Consider the following 20,194-nt stretch of genomic DNA (forward strand, 5'->3'; position numbering starts at 1 on the left):
CTTCTGTCTTCACAGATGTATATTCTGTTTTGTAAGACATTCTCAGAAAAAAGGAAAAAGATAAAAGAAAAAAAATTAGTAAAGGAAAGCCACATCTGAAAATATCAGCTTAAGTTTGACATAGAAAATAAGTTCTCTGTTTCTATCTTTGTATCCTGGACAGTGATCTATCTGGTAAAGTTTCCAGTAAATACATTTATTTCAGATAATCTAACTGAAGCATTGCATAATAGAGAATCTAAAAATATTGATACATACTTTTGGGATAGGTTTTAAATTTTTCTTATTTGATAGACAGCCTAAATTTTTTAAAATTGAAATTCTAAGAAAAAGGTTTGACATTCTAACAATTTGTTTTTCTTTAGGAGTAGATCCCATAATAGATCAAGTTCAAGACAAAAAGATAGACGTAGATCTAAGAGCCCACATAAAAAACGATCTAAATCAAGGGAGAGACAGAAATCAAGGAGTCGTTCGCATTCACGGTGAGTTTTTGGAAAATTAAAGATACTTTTTGTATGGCTTCATTTTTTAAAAATCTGTTGTGGTTTAGGTTTTTAATGAGAGAAAACAAACTTTTTTCTGATTGTTTTAGTAATGATTAATATTGGTTGCCATTGATTTGAATCTGATGGCCATTATGACTCATGAGGTTTCCAGACACCTGTACTTAATTCTGCCTGGTGATGTTTTCATTTAGCAGTTTCATGTACAGCTGGGTTATATATAAATTTATATGTAATGTCTTACAGCTATTATAAATTGTTTTATGTTTATTGAGGAAGGAGAGGGAGGTTCTTTTTGGGAGTGTAATTATTTCAGTTGTGAACTTAATTTATTTTTGTTTTTAAAGGGACAAGCGAAAAGACACCCGAGAAAAGATCAAGGAAAAGGAAAGAGTGAAAGAAAAAGACAGAGAAAAGGAAAGGGAAAAAGAGAGAGACAGGGAAAAGGAACGTGAAAAAGAAAAGGAACGGGGTAAAAACAAAGAACGGGAAAAGGACCGAGATAAAGACAAGGAAAAGGACAGAGAGCGAGAGCGGGAAAAAGAGCATGAGAAGGAGCGCGACAAAGAGAAGGAAAAGGAGCAGGATAAAGAAAAGGAACGCGAAAAGGACAGAGCCAAAGAGATAGACGAGAAACGAAAGAAGGATAAAAAATCCAGAACACCACCCAGAGGTTACAATGCATCAAGAAGATCTCGTAGTTCCAGCAGGTTTGATATACTTACAATTTTTACTAAGGGGTTTACAAATGAAAACATGAATTTTAACTGAGGGGAAAGGATTATACAAGTGGAATCATACAATAATATCAGGACATTTCCCTCTAATTGCAGAGTAATATTTCTCTAACAGAGGGCTTGCCCACAGTATTGAACCAATTTGAAAAGCTTTATCCTTTGTAATCCATTATTTTAACCTGGTTGTGGTGGCAGTGGGCTGCTGCTGATTTTATTGGAGGGTGGGAGGAGAGCAGGGGCAAGTTTTTTTTTTTTTTGCTGTTGTTTTTTAATGTAGAAGAATTGACCTCTTAGGCATCTATATTTCTTTGGAATAGTTGTGTATAAGTTTTAATATGCAAAATTATTTCTAAAGTTGCAGTTAGTCCTTTTTGTCATTTAAATTAATTTTTACTGCACTGTTTCATTGAGTGCATGGCATTTAAATTTTGGTTTTATTCATTTTAAGGTTTTGCTTTCTTTTTAGGATTGTTCTTTCAATTTATTAATAGGTACACTGCCACCAGGTGGCAGCAGGTTGCCATAGTAACAGTGGCAAAATGAGGACTTTCATTGATTCAAGATTACCTAAACCTACATCCATTACTCCAGATAATACTGTTACTAAATAAATGGAAGTTTCTAACTTGTGTTAAATGACATATTAAAAACTAAAAAGTATATATAGTTCAGCAAGTTTTAAAGATATTTTAAACATAATTTTTCAGAGAAAATAATTTATGAGACAGGAATGTGTGTATATATATATATATATATATATATATTTTAAACTGTTTTTAATAGCTTATTCTTAATGCTAGTCTTTGGTTAGGTAATACAAGATAATTGCAAATGTTAATTGAGTGCATTTTCAATATACCAGATTTTATGTCTCAGCAGTTTTTCATGACTAACCTTATTTAATCCTCACAGTAAGCCTGTGACAAGACTATTATATTACCATGGTTTTAAAACATGAGGAAACTGAAGCTTAGAGGAAACTTTCCATCTGATCTGTACTTCAGTATCAGAAGCATACTAGCTTTCTCTTTTTAGAGATTAAGTTTGAGAATGCTCTAACTAGTACATGCTGCCTGCTTTAAAAAACTGCCTCAGAAGCATAAAGTTGAAAGCAACAGTATGTTAAAATGGGGCTTAAAATAAACAGATCACTGCCATATTTTAGCACATTGAACTGAAAACTGAAGACTTAATTTAACCTCATTTACTGTGGGTATCAGTTGAGCCTTGCAACTACACATATACTGCACAGTGTTTTTATTGATTGTATGTCACACATTCTTTAGTGTTTATATGATTGTCTAGACAGTGTTCTTTACAACACCAAATAATGTTTTGATTCCTTTTAAATTCAGTTGAGTTTATTTTTTCTCATGACTGTGAAATGTTTAATTTTTTTATGGCCCATTTTAAAGTCTCTTGAGATTTAAGAAAGTTCAGATGTTCACATTCATTCCTAAACATATTCTTGAGCGAGCTCTTAACCAACTGAGCCACTCGGCCGGCTCTACCTAAACATATTCTTAAATAACCCCAGTGGCCTGGAGAGTCAAATGCTAACATTAGTTCCTAAAGGTTCAGCAGTTTGGAATATTTCGTATGTTCAGAAGAGCTTCGTTGAAGAGTTACAATTTCTCTACTTGTAGCATTTTTCTACTTTTCAAGTGCTCTTGTTTGTTTAGTAAATGGAAAACACTTTACTCACAAAAATATTCTGCTTAATATTTTTATTTCCAACATTGTCTCCTAATCTACAGTTTAAAAGAAAATTTTGATGTTTAAAAAATGTTTAATGCTTAAAAATTGCTATCAGTAAAGATAAGTCCAAGAAAGAGAAGAAAACATTTATTGAGCCCCTATCTTGTGCCAGACACTATGCTTGGTACTTTACTGACACTATCCTAAATCCTCATAACAACTCTGTAAGGCTTGAGTTAAGCTCCATTTTCCAGTTGGAAAAACTGAGATTCAGATTAAAAGTAGTATGACCCCAGTTGTGTAGCTGGTAAGGTATGGAACTAAAATTTAAATCTAATTCTAACCAATACTAGTTCATCCTACAGCTGGCTGCTGCTTTCTCAAATAATTGATATTCTAGATTGCTGATTTTCCAGTCTTAGCTGTCATTATCATCAGCTGGTAGTTATTAGATGTCCACCTGTACCTGTACATAGTGCTTTCTGAACAAACAAGTAAAGATACACTGATCAAGGCGGAGCCATTTCATGTAAACTTAAAGTCTGGTGTACTCTGACTTTTCTCCTGCTATGAATAAGTACTTCAGGTTTTTGTGCTGCTGTTACGGAATAGCATTGATTAACTGGAATATTGTTATCTAAGTTCCTCATTAGGAAGTATAATTTTGAGGTATTCTGGAAATAAAATTTTAATGGAGAGAGCCTTAGGTAGAGTTGGAATTATTTGTATTCTCAAAGTTCTTGAGCTTTTTGGTTTTAACATCTACCATGTATATCCACATCCAAGCATTAGTTAGGTTTTAATTTTATAAATGAAAAATGTAGACAAAATGTTTCATTAACCTAGAATCGAGTTACTGACGTGATAAGAACTTGAATTCTAGAAGACTTGATGCTTTTAGCTATGTGGTCACTAATTATCAGAGCTTCTTGTGAGATTGATCATTGGATATATCAATCACTTAATAAATAAATACCTATATCCTCATACCTCATCTTCTGAATTATGGACATCTTGAAATTCATTGTTTCTAAGTTGACCACCCTTAGAAATGAAATAATTATGGGTATGCATATTCGCTAATATGTTAAGCAAAATAGTAGTAAACAGTTTATGTAGTAATTATTTTTTACTTTGTTATATTTAAATTCCAGGTTTTAAATATTTTACTTATATCTAAGCAACTCATGCACTCAATTTTAAATGGATAGAACAACAGTAATGGAATGGTAGGAGATTGGAGGGTTAAGCAATTTCTTCTAAGATGAATTGATGTAAATACTTTTTTAGAGATCTTCTAAGTACTTAGGTCTAGAAAGTTCACATTTTGCAAGCCAACTTATCTTTCAGTTCTTGAAAAGGCCTTGTTACCTTGTTACAAAGTAATCCACAATGGGGCAGCAAGGAGCTAGATGCATGACCAGGATCTGATAAGCAAAACATGTTTTAGATGATAAGGAAGAATATACTTAACTTGAGAGATTCCGAAACATCCATTAATATTTTTTTCTACTTGGGAAATAATTGTTCAAATAAAACAGATGAAACGAACATCCTCTCCCCTTTCTTATATGAAATCTCATCAGTCTGTAAAATTTATGGTTTATAATATGACCTGCACTAAAATTAGATAATAGAACATGTTCAGAAAGGACATAAGTTTGAACTGGCCTTTGAAGAATACTATTTACTTGAGAGCATTAAGAACTCTTCTGCCTTTGTGTATTTGAATTGCCCTTTATTTAAATTGCTTTTTTAAAAATGACATATCTTGATTTTCAGGGAAAGGCGTAGGAGGAGGAGCAGGAGTACTTCCAGATCCCCACGGACATCCAAAACCATGAAAAGGAAATCTTCTAGGTCTCCATCCCCGAGAAGGTAGGGGGAAAGCATGTGCTGAAAGTGAGGAGGGAGCAGGGGGAACAAATTCTCTCTTCAGTCTAGTCTTTAAACTTTATATTTTGAGACTGTGATATATAATGCATTTGTATAGTTTGGAAATCAAAACAGTATAAAAAGTTATACATTGGTAGGTCTTAATTTCCACTTATGTGCCCATCTACTCTGTCCCCATAAATAATGACTTTGTTTTTTTGTATGTCCTTCCAGTTTTGTGTACATAAGAGATAAGGATATATAGTTTTTATTTTCATCTTTCTTATACAAAAAGTGGCACAACATATACATTGTTGTTCACTAGCTGTTGTCACTTAACTACCAGATCTTTCCATACTCATCAGAGAGTGTTGCTTCATCCCTTTTTACAGCTACATGGGCACCTTAGTTTATTTAACCAGCCTGCAGAATGGGTTTGCTTAATTTTCCTATTATAAACTATACAATGCTGTAATGAATAGCTTTGGACTTACATCACTTTGTAATGTGCAAATATGTAGGAACATTTTTCAGAAATGGTAATGTTGGGTCAGAGGATAAGTGTGTTTGTAATTTTGAGAGAGATTTCCATATTGCCCTCCATAAGGGTTGGCAGCACCTTGTACTTGAACCAGCTGTGTATGAGAGTGCCTGTTTCCCTACAGCTGTGTCAGGTTATATAATCAAAGTTGTAGAATTTTTGTCCCTTTAATAGATGAAAAATGGTACCAACATATAGTAATTTTAGTTGCATTTCTCTTAAAGGTGATAATCTCTTCATATAGAGCTTGAAAGCCATTTGTATTTCCTTTTCTGTAAATTGTATGTATACTTTGCCATTTTTCTATGGAGCCTGTTTTTTATTTTCAAAAAGGAGCCTTTTTGGTATTAGGGAGATCATTCTTTAGTGATTTGATTTCAAGTATCATTTTTAGTTTTTCATTTCTTTTTAGAAATTGTTTATGAGACTTGATTTTATAAATGTTTTTGATTTTTATATATAATTTCTCATTTTCTTCATTTTATGACTTCTAGATTTTGAGTCATAAACTTAGAAAGGTTTTTTCCTATTGCGAGTTTATGACTAATTCTTTCATTTTTTCTTCTTGTATTTTTATGGTTTTATTTTTATATTTAAATCTGATCCATCAGGAGTTGATCCATTTGGTACATATGACTTATGGGTCCAATTTTATTTTATTTTTCCAAATGCTTCTCTGTTGTTATAATACCATTTATTAAAAACTCAGTTTTTATAACACTAGTTTGATATGTTGCCTTTGTCATATACTAAATTTTCTATCTGTTGAGGTCTGTTTCTGGGCCTTCTGTGCTGTTGGTTTGGTCAGTGTCACATGCTTTTTTAGTTATTCCGATTGTACAGAATTTCTTAATATCTAGTAAGGCCTGTTCTTCCCCACATTCCCCATTGCTGGTTTTTTGAGCCTTCCTGACCATTCTCGAATGTTTATTTTTCCACTTGCGCATAAGAACCAGTTGTCTAGGTTCTAGAAATAAAACCTATTGATGATTTGTACTACAGTTGCACTACATTTATTAGAGAAAGTTAGTAAGAAGCTTTATTAATAAAGCTTTATGACAGTGAATCTTTTTATCCAGGAACATGGTGTATCTTTCGGCTTATTAGGTCCATCTTTAGTGTTTTTCATTGTTGGTTTCATGTAGATTGTATGCATTTTCTAAATTTATTCCTAGGTGTTTTTAACTTTTTTGTTGTTCTTGTAAATGAGGTCTTTTCTTTCATTATGTCATCAAATTGGAGGTTGGGTTTGTACATAGGAAGTTATTGGTTTCTGTATATTTATTTTTTCATACCACTACCTTACTGATAAGTCATAGTTTTTCATTTGGTTTTCTAGGTATAGAAAAGAAATTTATAAAAAGCTTTGCCATAGTGTAAGGAACATATTTCCCAGCAGGGCTCTTTTGTTTATTTGATTGTGGGTTATTGTTTTTAGGTGAGAATAATGGAAGGCATAGGATACTATAGAAGTGGCCATGTTTGTATTAAAACAAAATTGCTTAGGAAAATCCAAACTTTTCACAGTTGTGAACTCAAATTAGACAAAAAGATATATATTCACAAGGTGTCGCTCCCTCCCCTGTTCCTTTTTCCTTCTGTAAGTGATCAATTGTTTATTTTAGCCTTCCTTTCTTTTTGCAAAATTAAGCAGATACATATATTTGAATTTCTCCTTTCTTCACAAAAGACAATATATAATATATACACTGTGTGTGTGTGTGTGGGGGGGGCGGGGGTGGTGTCAGTGATTGTACCAAGCTCCACCTTCACCCTGGTTAACTTTTTAAATTGAGAAATAATTCACATATCATAAAATTTACCCCTTTGAATGTGCAGTTGTTTGGGGTTTTTTCTGTATGTTCACAATGTTGTGTAACCATCACTGCTATGTAATTTCAAAACTTTTTTGTCATTTCAAAAAAAGCTCGTGCCCATTAGCAGTTATTCTCCATAGCTCCTGAGAGCCACAAATCTACTTCCTGTCTTTGTGGATTTGCCTCATATAATATGTGTGGTCTTTTGTATCTGGCTTCTTTGACTGAACATGTAATGTTTTCAAGGTTCATGTATGTCATAGCATGAATCAGTACTTTATTCCCTTTTTATGGGTGAATGGTATTTCATTGTGTGGGTACAACCATGTTTTATTTATCTATGCATTAGGTGATGGATATTTAGCATAGTTTCCATTTTCTGGATATTATGAATAATGCTGCCATGAACATTCATGTACAAGTTTTTGTGTGGACCCATGTTTTCATTTCACATTTCAATTACCTAGGAGTGGTAATTGCTGAGCCATATAGTAATTCATTATCTCTTTGAGAAACTGACAAACTGTTTTCCAAAGTAGCAACGCCAGTTTACGTTCCCATCAGCAAGTTACAAGGGTTCCTATTTCTCCACATGCTCACTAACACTTGTTCTTGTTTGTCTCTGATTATCGCCAGTCTAGTGAGTGTATAGTAGTGTCTCATTGTGCTTTTAATTTACATTTCTCTCATGATTAGTGATGCTGAGCTTGTTTTCTGTATACTTATAGACTGTGTATCTTCTTTGGAGAAATGTCTGTTTAGGTTTTCTGTTCATTTCAAATTGGGTTTGATTTTTGTTGTAGGATTTCTTTTTTTTTTAAGGTTTTATTGGGGAATTGGGGGAGGGGAACAGTGTTGGCGAATCGGGGAAGGGGAACAGACAACTCCTTTTGTTCTTCAGTCTAGTTTTGAAGGACTTCGCTTCACTGGTCCATGTTGGTGTCATGATTGCACTCTTCCCAGATGAGGCATTCGCTCACCGGTCATTGGATGGCCACTCACGGCAGCTCACGAAAGCACACACCCGCTGCCAGCCAGCCCCACTGCAGCCTACGCTGTCGCCGGCGACTCATGGCAGCCCAGCTCCAGGTCGAGCTGTTGTTCACAATCTTAGCTGTAGAGGGTGCAGCATCACTGGCCCACATGTGGGATCCGAACTGGTATCCTGCTGCTCAGAGCTGGCGTCCCAAGTGAACTCTTAACTGGTGCGCCACTCGGCTGGCCCAAGATGTAGGATTTCTTATATTCTAGATATTAATCCCTTACCAGATATATGATTTAAAAATATTTTCTCCCATTCTGTGGGTTGTCTTTTCACTTACTTAATAGTATCCTTTGACGCACAAAGGTTTTAATTTTGATGAAGTCAAATTTATTTTTCCCTTTTGTTGCCTGTGCTTTTTTGGTGTCATATCCAAGAATTTATTGCTAAATTCAATGCCATGAAGATTTTCCCCTATGTTTTCTTCGAAGAGTTTTATAGTTTTAGCTTACATGTTTGGGTCTCTGATCATTTTGAGTTAATTTTTATATGTAGTGTAAAGTAAGAGTTCAGCTTCACTCTTTACATATGGATATCCAGTTTCATAGCACAATTTGCTGAAAAGGTTGTCCTTTTCCCATAGAATGGGTCTTGGTACCCTTGTAAAAAATCATTTGACCAAATATGTGAGTTTATTTCTGGGCTTTCTATTTTGTTCCATTGGGTCTGTATGAGGTGTGATCAAATAATACAGTGAATGTTTAAATAAAAATTTTTTTACAGTAAAAGACACATTGCCATTAACCCCCCCCCCTTCGAACACACTTTTCCCATCATTTTTGCCACTTTCTGAAGCAGTTCTGAAAGTTGACTGCCGTATCTTTAGTTGCGCAGTCATGGCTGCCTCGATGTCCTGAACTGATTCTAAACATTTACCTTTCATGATCATTTTGACTTTGGGGAAGAGCCAGAAGTTGCACAGTGCCAGATCCGGTGAATAAAGTGGATGAGGACACACCGTAATGTTTTTATTTGACAGAAATTGCCATACCAGAAGCAATGTGTAACACCGAGCCTTTCCGTTGTGATCACAAAATATGATGACTGCTGCTGCCGAGTGCCATCCAACAGAAAGGCAAGGATCTTCAATATGGGAAGCAGCATGTCGAACCTTACTAACAGTGTGTGACAAGTTTCAACTTTTTTTTTTTTAAGATTTTTATTGGGGAATTGGGGGATGGGAACAGTGCTGGGGAATTGGGGGAAGGGGAACAGACAAGTTGCTGTCGTTTTGGTCTTCAGTCTAGTTGTGCTTCACTGGCCTTCGCTGGCCCAAGTTGGCACCATCATTGCGCTCTTTCCAGGCGAGGCACATCAGTCGCCGGCTTCTGGACGGCCGCTCACTGCAGCTGCTGGCCGCTCATGCTGGCTGCTGGCTACATACGGTAGCCCATGGCAACCCACTGCAGCAGGGGCTGCAGCCTACGCCGTCGCTAGCGACTCACGGCAGCCCAGCTCCAGGTTGAGCTGTTGTTCAGCATCTTGGCTGTAGAGGGCAGTGTCACTGGCCCTCATATGTGGGATCCGAACCGGGGCCCTCTGGCATCCCAAGCCAGTTCTTAAACCATCGCGCCACTCGGCCGGCCCACACATTTCAACTTTAAGTGTGCCATAAATCATTGATCATGAGCAATGCATTGATATGAAATGGGCAAACGGTTTCATCCTCCATCATGACAATGCTCTGTGTCACACATCACTTCTGGTTTATGGCAATTTCCGTCAATTAAAAACATTAGGGTGTGTCCTCATCCACCTTATTCACTGGATCTGGCACTGTGTGACTTTTGGCTCTTCCCCAAAGTCATAATGAATCAGGACATCGAGGCAGCCATGACAGTGCAACTAAAGACACGAAAGAGGACTTCCAGAACTGGTTCAGAAAGTGGCAAGAACCAGGGGATAAGTGTGTTTGAAGGAAGGGGGATTAATTTCAATTTGTCTTTTATGGTAATAATTTGTTTTTTAAATTTAAACATTCACCATATATTTTGATCATACCTCGGATGTCTGCTCCTGATGCTAATACCATGCTGTTTTGATTAGCTTTATAGTAAGTTTTGAAATCAGGAATTGTGTGTCTTTCAACTTTGTTCTTCTTTAGATTGTTTGGGCTATTTGTTGTCCCTCAAGATTCCATGTGAATTTTAAGATTGTTTTTTCTATTTCTACTCACAATGCCAAATGGGATTTTGATAGGGATTGCACTGAATCTGTAGATAATTTTGAGTAGTCTTGTAACCTTAACAATATTTAAGTCTTCTGCTCTGTGAACATGAAATGTCTTTCCAGTATTTGTCTTTATCCCTTTCAGTAATTTGTTTTTTTTGCCTTGGTTAAATTTATTTCTCAGAGTTTTCTGTTTGATGTGGTTGTTTTCTTGACTTTAAGAGTTATTTGTAAAGATAAACATACACACACAAATATGTTGCGAATGTGTTTTCTTGATTTATCATTTTTCTTTTGAATATGTTAATAGTGTTTTTTTACCTTGCAAAATTTATGTAGGCAAACCTTTTCTTTTATTGGACCTGAAATTTTAGTTATGGTTAAAAAATATTTCCCTTCACCCACATTATAAAGAAATTTTTTACCATGTATTTCATTTAAAAAATTTAGGTCTTCATTTGTATTTATTTATTTGTTTATTTATGTGGAATGGATACAATTTTATGACTTAACCAAATAATAATCCATTTGTCTCCAAACCTTTTATTCATCAATCACCATCTTCCCCCTAGTGATTTGAGATGCCACCTTTGTTACACTAAATTTTCATACGAACTTGAATTTGTTTCCTAAGTGCCTTTATTTGTTCTACTGGTCTTTGTGTTTATTTTAAAACTATTCATAATTAATAAAGTTTAGAATTCTATATTAGGGTTAATTACTTTGAGTAGAAGCTTATCTGTTATGCTTCTGCTGTGAAATGCATAATTCTTTCTCTCTAATTTAAAGGGTCTGTTATTTTTATAAATATAACTTGATCATTCGTCTTCTGCTTAGCTTTTGCCCTTGAATTGGTGGGACTTCTTTGTAATGGTGAATGCTGAGGGCAGCTGGAACAATAGGTCATTTGAAGTTCTAATTTTGCTAATAGTCATTCAGTCCTACCTGGGAGCCACATCTGATTCTTTATCTTTTTTATTTTTTTCTTTCTTTTTCATTTTTTTTGCTTTGAAAAGGTGGGTTAAAAAGTTATATTTGGTTTTATTTTATCCTAATTACAATAGATATGTAAATCTCAAAAGTTTCAAAACTAATTGATAATTCCAAATTGTGTTTTATGTGAATACAGGAGGCCTCTGTAAAAACAACTTGTGTATCTTTTTTTTTTTTTAAGATTTTATTGGGGAATTGGGGGAGGGGAATAGCGTTGGGAATCCGGGAAGAGAAACAGATAAGTTGCTGTCCTTTTGTTCTTCAGTCTAGTTGTGGAGGCTGTTGTTTCACTGGCCCATGTTGGTGTTGTGATCATTGCGCTCTTCCTGGGTGAGGCAGATTGGTCAATGGTCATTGGACCGCTGCTCACGGCGGCTTATGGCAGCTCACACCGGCTGCCGGCTATTCATGCTGGCTGCCAGCCACACACGGTAGCTCACGGCAGCCCAGGGGCTGCAGTCTACGCCATTACTGGCGACTGACAGCAGCCCAGCTTCAGGTTGAGCTGTTGTTCACCATCTTAGCTGTAGAGGACGCAGCGTCACTGGCCCTCATGTGGGATCCGAACCGAGGCCCTACTGCTCAGAGCTCATGCTCCCAGGTCAACTCTTAACCAGTGTGCCACTGGGCTGGCCCCAACAACTTGTGTATCTTTAAAAAATTAATTGGTGTAGGGTGTCAGATGGTCACATGTCTTGCTAGGGAGACCGCATCATGGATGGGGTAGAGGCTTGAGCACTGCACTATACACCTGAAGCTGATGTTGTATAATATTGTATGTCAGCTATATGTGAATATATATATATAGTCATGGGACGTGGAGTATAGTGTGGGAGTGGAGTCAAGGGAATTGTAATAGATATGTATGATATTGGAGGGGGAAGTGGGGCGGTGGATTAGGGGAGGTTGGGTTTGTCACCTCGAGGGGTAAAAAGTATAACTATTGCACTGTGTTATACAGCTGAAACTAATTCTAAAAAATTTGTATTTCACAATAAAAAATAATAATAAAAAAAATTAATTGGGGTGGAGTGGAGTAGGTTGGATTATAGGTCCCATTTATGTTGGTCAATCCAGGTTACTGATAGGCTTATTTACAATGCATTAGAGTTAGATAGGACTATATTGTCAACAATATAGCAGGTTTTTAATTTCTTAGAAGTTAACTGACATATTATCAATACTTTTATAGCAGAAATAAGAAGGATAAAAAGAGAGAAAAAGAAAAGGACCATATAAGTGAAAGAAGAGAGAGAGAACGTTCAACCTCTACAAGAAAGAATTCTAATGACAGAGATGGGAAGGAAAAATTGGAAAAGAACAATACTTCAGTAAAAGTAAGCAATGGTCATTTAGTGTTTAGGCTTTGAATAATTAACAATTGAGATTTTACTTTATTGCATAGAAGTATTAGTTTTAGGCTAATATATGTGTAATAGTTTTAGGCTAAAATAGCTCCTTGAGGATAACAGCATCTTCCATGTTTTTGGTATTCTTTCATATTTGTTAAATTGGCAGTGTTTTAAAATTTTGAAGTGATGAGATAAGAGCTAACTAAAATTTAAACAATTACATTCCGTCTTTCAGAAATTCAGAATGGCTTACAATAAGAAAATTTTTAGAATGTCTACATGTAGCAGATGTATTTGATTTTATGCTAAGATTTCTACTTGATGCCATTTTTCTCAGTATATTTGTTTCAGCAGATTTGACAGATGTTCTTTTGTTATTGGTTTTGTAATATATACTGAAATTAGGTTTGTTGAATTAGAATAATTAATGGAAAACCAAATTCCATTGGTTTATTATATTTACTATTCCATTGACTATTTTAAGAGCTTGTAAATTATGTTAATTCCCTTATTATACTGGTATAATTTGTATTTGGAAATCAATTGCAGTTTTATTACTCTCTAACTGATAGAGGTAGGTCATCATTGTGAATAACATTGATCACGTGCATCTCCTAAGCACTCAGTATGTGCCAAGCACTCTTCAACATGTTCTCATTGAATTCCCCCTGAAGCTGAGGGCAGAATTCGGACTGTTCTTGAACAGCCTTTGTTAGGAGGAGGAGTGACTTCCTTTTCTACATTCCCTTATTTTTGCTTCTTTGGTATGCAGATTATAAATCTACCCTGGCATCTTTGGGAGCTATTTTACTCTTTCAGCAGACCTGTCCACTTTTTGAAGTCAGTGAACAACATTTACTGAACACTTCCTAAGAATTTCTGTTCATTTATTTTATTCTAACTTAATTTCCATGGAGTATCCATCTTTTATGAGAAATACAAAAGACATTGATACATGTTTGTGTACCCTATCTATATGAAAAGGTTATGGGAGAAAATATCCAGGTTTATTAATTCAGAAAAGATATAGTTACATATTTTAGCTATAAGCAGATGTAGTAGCTGGCAACTCCAGAAAAATAATTAAATGTTTATCTTAACATTCATTGTAGGAGAAGGAGCACAATAAAGAACCAGAATCAAGCGTGGGCAAAGAAGTAGATGACAAGGATGCACCGAGGACTGAGGAAAACAAAGTACAGCAAAACGGGAATTGTCAGCCAAATGAAGAAAACCTCTCCACCAAAACAGAAGCAGTATAGGACCGACAGATGCACCTCTAAACACATGCAAGAATCAAATCCAAAGCTTTTAATTCTCTTAACAAGATGTTAGACGGTGAAGAAATCCTGTTGAGCAAAAAGATACAAGCTAACAGCGTTTCTGCTTGTTAAGTGACTTTGTGGCCATCTTGTTTCTGAGTAACAAAATAAAGCATGGACATCATGAAAGTAACAGATGTTACCCAAACTCATCTTCTAAAATCTGTACATTTCCATGGTGGCTGACACACTTGTCATGTGGTTTGTTAGTGTTTGCCAGGAAACATTACAAATAAATGGGACATCAAAGATCCAAATTTGTACTACCCATAAAGACTGGAGATAAGTGTTGGAGGCTCTTTTAAAAAGTGCTAGTTACTGAATTTTGTATTTTTTTTATTTTATTTCAATATATACAGATTGATAATGTGCTTGAAATCGGTGCAAATATATACCCACCCTTGTCAGTGCAGAGTATGTAAGAAGTTTTAACATTTACTTCACAGGATTTATAGTGATTGTGTTACATTCTCACTATTGTGTTTTCTTTTCCTCACTGTTTAGGACAGCAGTTTTTCTTTAAAATAGTTATACATATTAAAATTGCTTAAATAAGTGGATTAAAAACAACTGACGATGCATGCTACTACTGTTCTCTTTCAAAAGGAAGAACAACTGTGTTGAATACTAATAACAATTCATTAGTATTCAGTGTTTAGAATCATTGGGTTTCCCCACAAAGTCAGCACTTCATTTTGAACTTTCTTGACATTTCCAAGCTTATTATGAATAATGTCGCAGTGTGTGTTGTCAGCTGTAGGTGGCAAAGGTGTCATTATAAAAAGAAAACTGGGTGTTCAGAATGGCCTATGGGAGCACAAGCTGAAGCTTTAGTGCCTTCTACAATGTGGTATACTGTTTTCTAGAATTTTATATGTGCTAGTCAGTCTCAATTCATATGGAATTTAGATGGAGATCCCATTCACTCCTGCAGAGAAGTGTGTAAGTCATACGTCAGAAGAGCGTCTTAGTTCTCCTAATATGAGAGGGAAGTCCTGTTTTCTAGAATGACTTTAGAGCTGAAAACGACAGTACAGTTTTGGGACCATCAGTTTTATACTGTGATAATTGAAAATGAAGTATGTTCTTAATTTACTTATATGAAAGCAAACCCTTTAGTTGTCTACATTGAATGGCCTTAATTATTACCTCTCAATCATCTTTTCCTAAGTGATGTTATACAGAAATTGTACTTAAAGGAGAATACATGAGGTTATTTGTTTTATGTTTAAGGATATGTTTACTTGAGTTTAAAATACAGGTCATCCATCATTCTTAGATTCACTTTTGCAGAAAGTATGTAAGTAGTAAAATGACAACATCGCTAATATTTTCCCCCAAAACCACAAATCATGGTTTCAGAATTCTTTTCATTATTGTTATATTTCCAGAAAAGTTAAACCTTTAATTATCATGTTACTGAAAAATCAAGTATAATTATTTTAATGCAATCTAATACAATCAAATTACTCAGTTGCCTTACCTCATGGGAAGTTACTTATAGATTTAAAAAGCTAAGTAGCACATCAATTACTTGGTTTCAACTTGAGTTTTCTTTTAACGTTAATACTATTGAAACTTAAGTATTTGGTGGAGAATGGAAACAATTGCCCTTATTTGCAAGTAATGAAGCCTGGTTTGATTATGAAGCTGCTCAATTACTCTTCATGTGTCCAGAATTACTGTGGTATTTTTTTCCTTTTTATCACTGTGTACATTAAAAAGTTTGAAAATGCTTTACTATGTAAAGTATAGATGGTCATTTTAATCATTCAACCACGTACGGTTGGCTGGTAAACAGCTTATTCTGATACAGGAATGCTTGGTGCATATGGAAAGATCGTGAAGGAGTGTGCCTGCATCAACAGCTGTCTTATTTATGATATATAAGTAGAATAGAGCAAATGTTCGAATCTTTGTTATTTTTAGTACCATTTCTCTAATAAAGCTAAATATTTTAGAGGAAAGTATTTGTTTATGCATTTCAAACAGCATCTTAGTGTTATCCTGTTCTTATTTTAGTTGCCGTAGAAATTGTTTTGACATGGAGAGTGCATGTTTGTGTGGTATCTATAAAACAATCATTTAAAGTTTGAGTGTTTTCTTGTACTCTGGACTCTATTAAATGTTTTTTATGTTGTAATTAACATGTTTAATTTGGGTCCTGCTAATTATTTTTCTTATTTATTCAGCTTTAAAATAATGAAAGACACTGATATGTAAAGTTGGGCATGAATAGGAATACAAGCGATCTGGAGAAAGTGAAATTGTTAAACGGGCTTATGGAAGCACAGCTTTCTAGGGTCTAGAAATATTGGGGTGTGTGTGTGAGAGAGATATATTTTCTCTTTTTTCACTTATAAAAGCTGATATATTTCTATTTCTTTCAAGCTATTTTGTTTTTTCTTTAAAACTTCCTTTTTATCCCAGGTAGATGTCAGAAAAACTTGAGATAAGGCCAAGAAGACAGCCGTTTTATCCTTGTTACCTTCTGTAATTATCTTTTTTAGCTTCATCATACAGAGTGTGCACTCTGTTTCTTAAATTGTAATTGCTCGTCATCATTCCAGACAAATTCTGTTGGCCCTCTTGTTCTTGTTTTTCAGCAGTGCACACTGAACTGGTAGTATAAGATGGTCCTTCATAAAAGGTAGCCGGTTTCATGTGAGAAACAAGTATAAATCCTTAACTTATGCAACTGTCTCCTAAGTTATTATTTTCCATCTAATCTAACTTAAAGTTGCAAACACTAGTGAACTTATGATTTTGTTTAGAATTCTTTTTCTCAATAGGTTCAGTGTGTACAATGTTGATTTTCAGAAGTGTTAGAGGCTTAAATTTTGACACTCCCAATTAAAAATAGAAACTGGCATATCGAATCAATATTTTTGTCAAAAAAATAGTATCGTGATATTTTCAGAACCCCCATTCATATGTATATATATCATATATATGTGTGTATAGTGTATATATCATTTATATATATATATATATGTATGTTGCTGTCTTTATCTGAGAACTTAAAAACTTGATCTAAATCTTTCAAGTGAAGATAGTCAAATTTAAGAATTTTTTAATATATAGTAATAGGCTTTTAAAAGTTGAAAAATTTATTAGGAATAATTGATTTTATTGAAATCTTCAGTAGAATTAGCAATTAAAATGAACCCCTTTGAAAGGATGCATTGAATAACAACATTTCAATGAATCATTTGTTATATATTCAATAAAAGATAGTATCGGAGTTTAATTGGGTGGGTTATAAAGTAGAGCCATTTCAAAAAGGTAATTGTTCCTTATGTGTTTACATTTTTAAAAAATTTTCACTAATATATCATTTTCTCATGTTTATTTACTAATTCATTTAACATTGAATTGCTTTCAAGTTTCAAAAGTAGTGCTCTTTAAAGAACTAAATTATATTTCTGGATGCAGAAGCCCAGTATATGAGGTGTGATCAAAAACTATGGTGAGGGGCCGGCCGAGTGGCTCAGTTGGTTAAGAGCTTACTCAAGAGTTTGAGCTCTGAGCAACAGTGGTTCGCTTCCCGGCCCGAGCTGAGCTACCGCTGAGCTGCCAACAGGTGGCAGGATGGCTCAGCTAAAAAACAAACAAACAAACAAAAAAACTATGGTGAATGTTTAAATAAATTTATTATAGTAAAAGACACATTGCCATTGATCCCCCTCAATATATTCCCCCTTGCTTCGAACACACTTATCCTATCGTTCTTGCCACTTTCTGAAGCAGTTGTGAAAGTCCTCTGTCGTGTCTTTAGTTGCATTGTTGTGGCTGCCTCGATGTCCTGAATCATTTTGACTTTGGGAAAGAGTGAGGAGTCACATGGTGCCAGATCTGGTGAATAGGTGGATGAGGACACACCGTAATGTTTTTATTTGACAGAAATTGCCGTATACCAGAAACGATGTATGACACAGTGTTGTTAATGATAGAGGATGATTTACAGCACTTTAAAACACACCTCTCAACCGTAGCTCACACGTGATTTACTGCACCGAACTATTAATAGTTGAAACTTGTCACACACTGTTAGTAAGGTTTGACGCACCGTTTCCCGTATTGAAGATCCCTGCCTTTCTGTTGGACCGCACTCGGCAGCAGCATTGACCATATTGTTTGATCACAATGGAAAGGCTTCATGTCACACATCACTTCTGGAATGGCAATATTTGTCAAATAAAAACATGGTGTGTCCTCATCTACCTTATTCACCAGATCTGGCATCCTGTGACTTCTGGCTCTTCTCCAAAGTCAAAATGACCACGAAAGGTAAATATCTTGAATTGATTCAGGACATCGAGGCAGCCATGACAGCGCAACTAGAGACACGAAAGAGGACTTTCAGAACCGCTTCAGAAAGTGGCAAGAACGATGGGATAAGTGTTTGAAACGAGCATTTTGAGGGGGATTCATGGTTGTCTTTTACTGTAATAAATATTTTTAAACTTAAACATTCACTGAATTGTTTGATCACACCTCGTATATGTAATAAAATAATCTTTTCAAATAAAATTGACTTCCCTACTTAATCTTGGGTTTGTGGGTAAATTTGTTTTTCTAAGTACATTTTTATTGGTGATTCTGCCTAAAGACTGATACATTATTTCAAAAAAGCTAAAGCTAGGAATGATTTTCGGTCCATATTCTGTTAAGTTGGATTTAGTAGCTAATAACTAGATTTTTTTCCACTGTATTTTAATATACTCATAGTTCCTAGCAATTTATTAATGATTTTTAGATTATATCCAATATACCATTCCTTAATCTGTTTTTAAAAGTAAATTTGTAGCCTGTTGCCTGGTTTTTAAACTTAGGTATATCTAGCTAACATTTTAATTTTGAAAATTGCCAACTTTTGGGAAACTTCACATATTTTACAGCTAATATTTACTTTCCCAGGGTTGGAATGAATAATAGTTCCCTTCATTCTTTTTTTTTAGCTGAGCCATCCTGCCACCTGTTGGCAGCTCAGCGGCAGCTCAACTCGGGCTGGGAATCGAACCGGCGACCCTGTTGCTCAGAGCGCACACTCTTGAGTGATCTCTTAACCAACTGAGCTACTCGGCCGGCCCTCCCTCCATTCTTGATTAACCTTTCTTTGTTTGCTAGATAGATAATTTCTTAACTATATTAAGTTCAAATTCATGAAAATCATACTGAAAGAATTAGTTGAAGAGGTTGAGTTCTAGTTTAAGGTCATTAGGCAGAAAACTTGAGGAACAGCCTACAGAATTCTCTGACTTCCACAGATTACATTTGATGTACTGTGTAGGTGTATAGGTAGTTCAGTTTAATGGTTAGATATCGCTCCTTAATTAGGTTAATACAATAGTGCTCTTTACATAATGCTGTGGATTATCAAGGGAAGAGTTTAAAACTAACATGAAGATGCTGCATAGGTGGTGTATATTTATGTGAGTAGAACTAAATGGCACTAGTAAAGATTTATCAAATGATGCTGCTATTGTGTTGTTATATTTTTAATAAAATGAAACTCTTAAAATCTTGCCACTCTTGAGTACTAATTTCTGACATTTATTTGCATATTTACAGCTGATTTTTATAACAAATGTAATAGGTTATCCCAGGGTTTCAAAATTACTGCCAAAATAGAGATATTAGAACATTGGCCAATCTTCATGATCTGTGGCAATAACTTTGGTCAGAGGCTTTGCATCTCAAGCATTTTGTAGCGTTCTAGTAAGTGATAGCTGATTTTAGAATCTCTTTGTTTTCAGAATTAGCTTCTTACTAGGGTATTTGTACCATGAAAGTTGTCACTGCTTATTTTTTAACAGCAAGTGGAATGCCTTCTTTCATTTTTCAGAAATGTAGCTCCTTGGGCCGGCCAAGTGGCTCGTTAGTTAAGAGTTGGCTTGGGAGTGCAAGCTCTGAGCAGCAGAGCCACCAGTTGGGATCCCACATGGGCCAGTGACGCTGTGCCTTCTACAGCTAAGATAGTGAACAATAGTTTGACCTGGAGCTGGGCTGCTGTGAGTCACTGGCCACAGCGTAGGCTGCAGTGGGCTGCCATGAGCTATCATGAGAGGCCGGCAGCCGGTGTGAGCTGCCATGAGCCGCCATGAGAGGCCCTCCGATGGCCAGCGACCGATCTGCCTCA

General features: G+C 35.3%; 1 protein-coding gene across 4 annotated transcripts in view; it reads left to right on the forward strand.

The window, feature by feature from the left end:
* SREK1 (splicing regulatory glutamic acid and lysine rich protein 1) overlaps positions 1-16,195 on the forward strand; it is a 43,145-nt gene extending 26,950 nt beyond the window's left edge. For 2 of the 4 annotated variants that reach the window (XM_019652453.1, XM_019652456.1), the window contains 5 exons: positions 366-485; positions 854-1,216; positions 4,724-4,819; positions 12,574-12,715; positions 13,843-16,195. In XM_019652453.1, coding sequence (XP_019507998.1) covers positions 366-485; positions 854-1,216; positions 4,724-4,819; positions 12,574-12,715; positions 13,843-13,992 — 871 coding nt within the window. In that variant the 3' untranslated portion in view covers positions 13,993-16,195. Of the gene's footprint in view, positions 1-365; positions 486-853; positions 1,217-4,723; positions 4,820-12,570; positions 12,716-13,842 lie in introns of all 4 variants that reach the window. The other 2 variants (XM_019652452.1, XM_019652455.1) reach the window with 1 other exon arrangement.
* Positions 16,196-20,194: the final 3,999 nt, after the last annotated feature.

The sequence above is a fragment of the Hipposideros armiger genome, unplaced genomic scaffold (genome assembly GCF_001890085.2).
Source record: "Hipposideros armiger isolate ML-2016 unplaced genomic scaffold, ASM189008v1 scaffold_179, whole genome shotgun sequence".
NCBI classification, from domain to species: domain Eukaryota; kingdom Metazoa; phylum Chordata; class Mammalia; order Chiroptera; family Hipposideridae; genus Hipposideros; species Hipposideros armiger.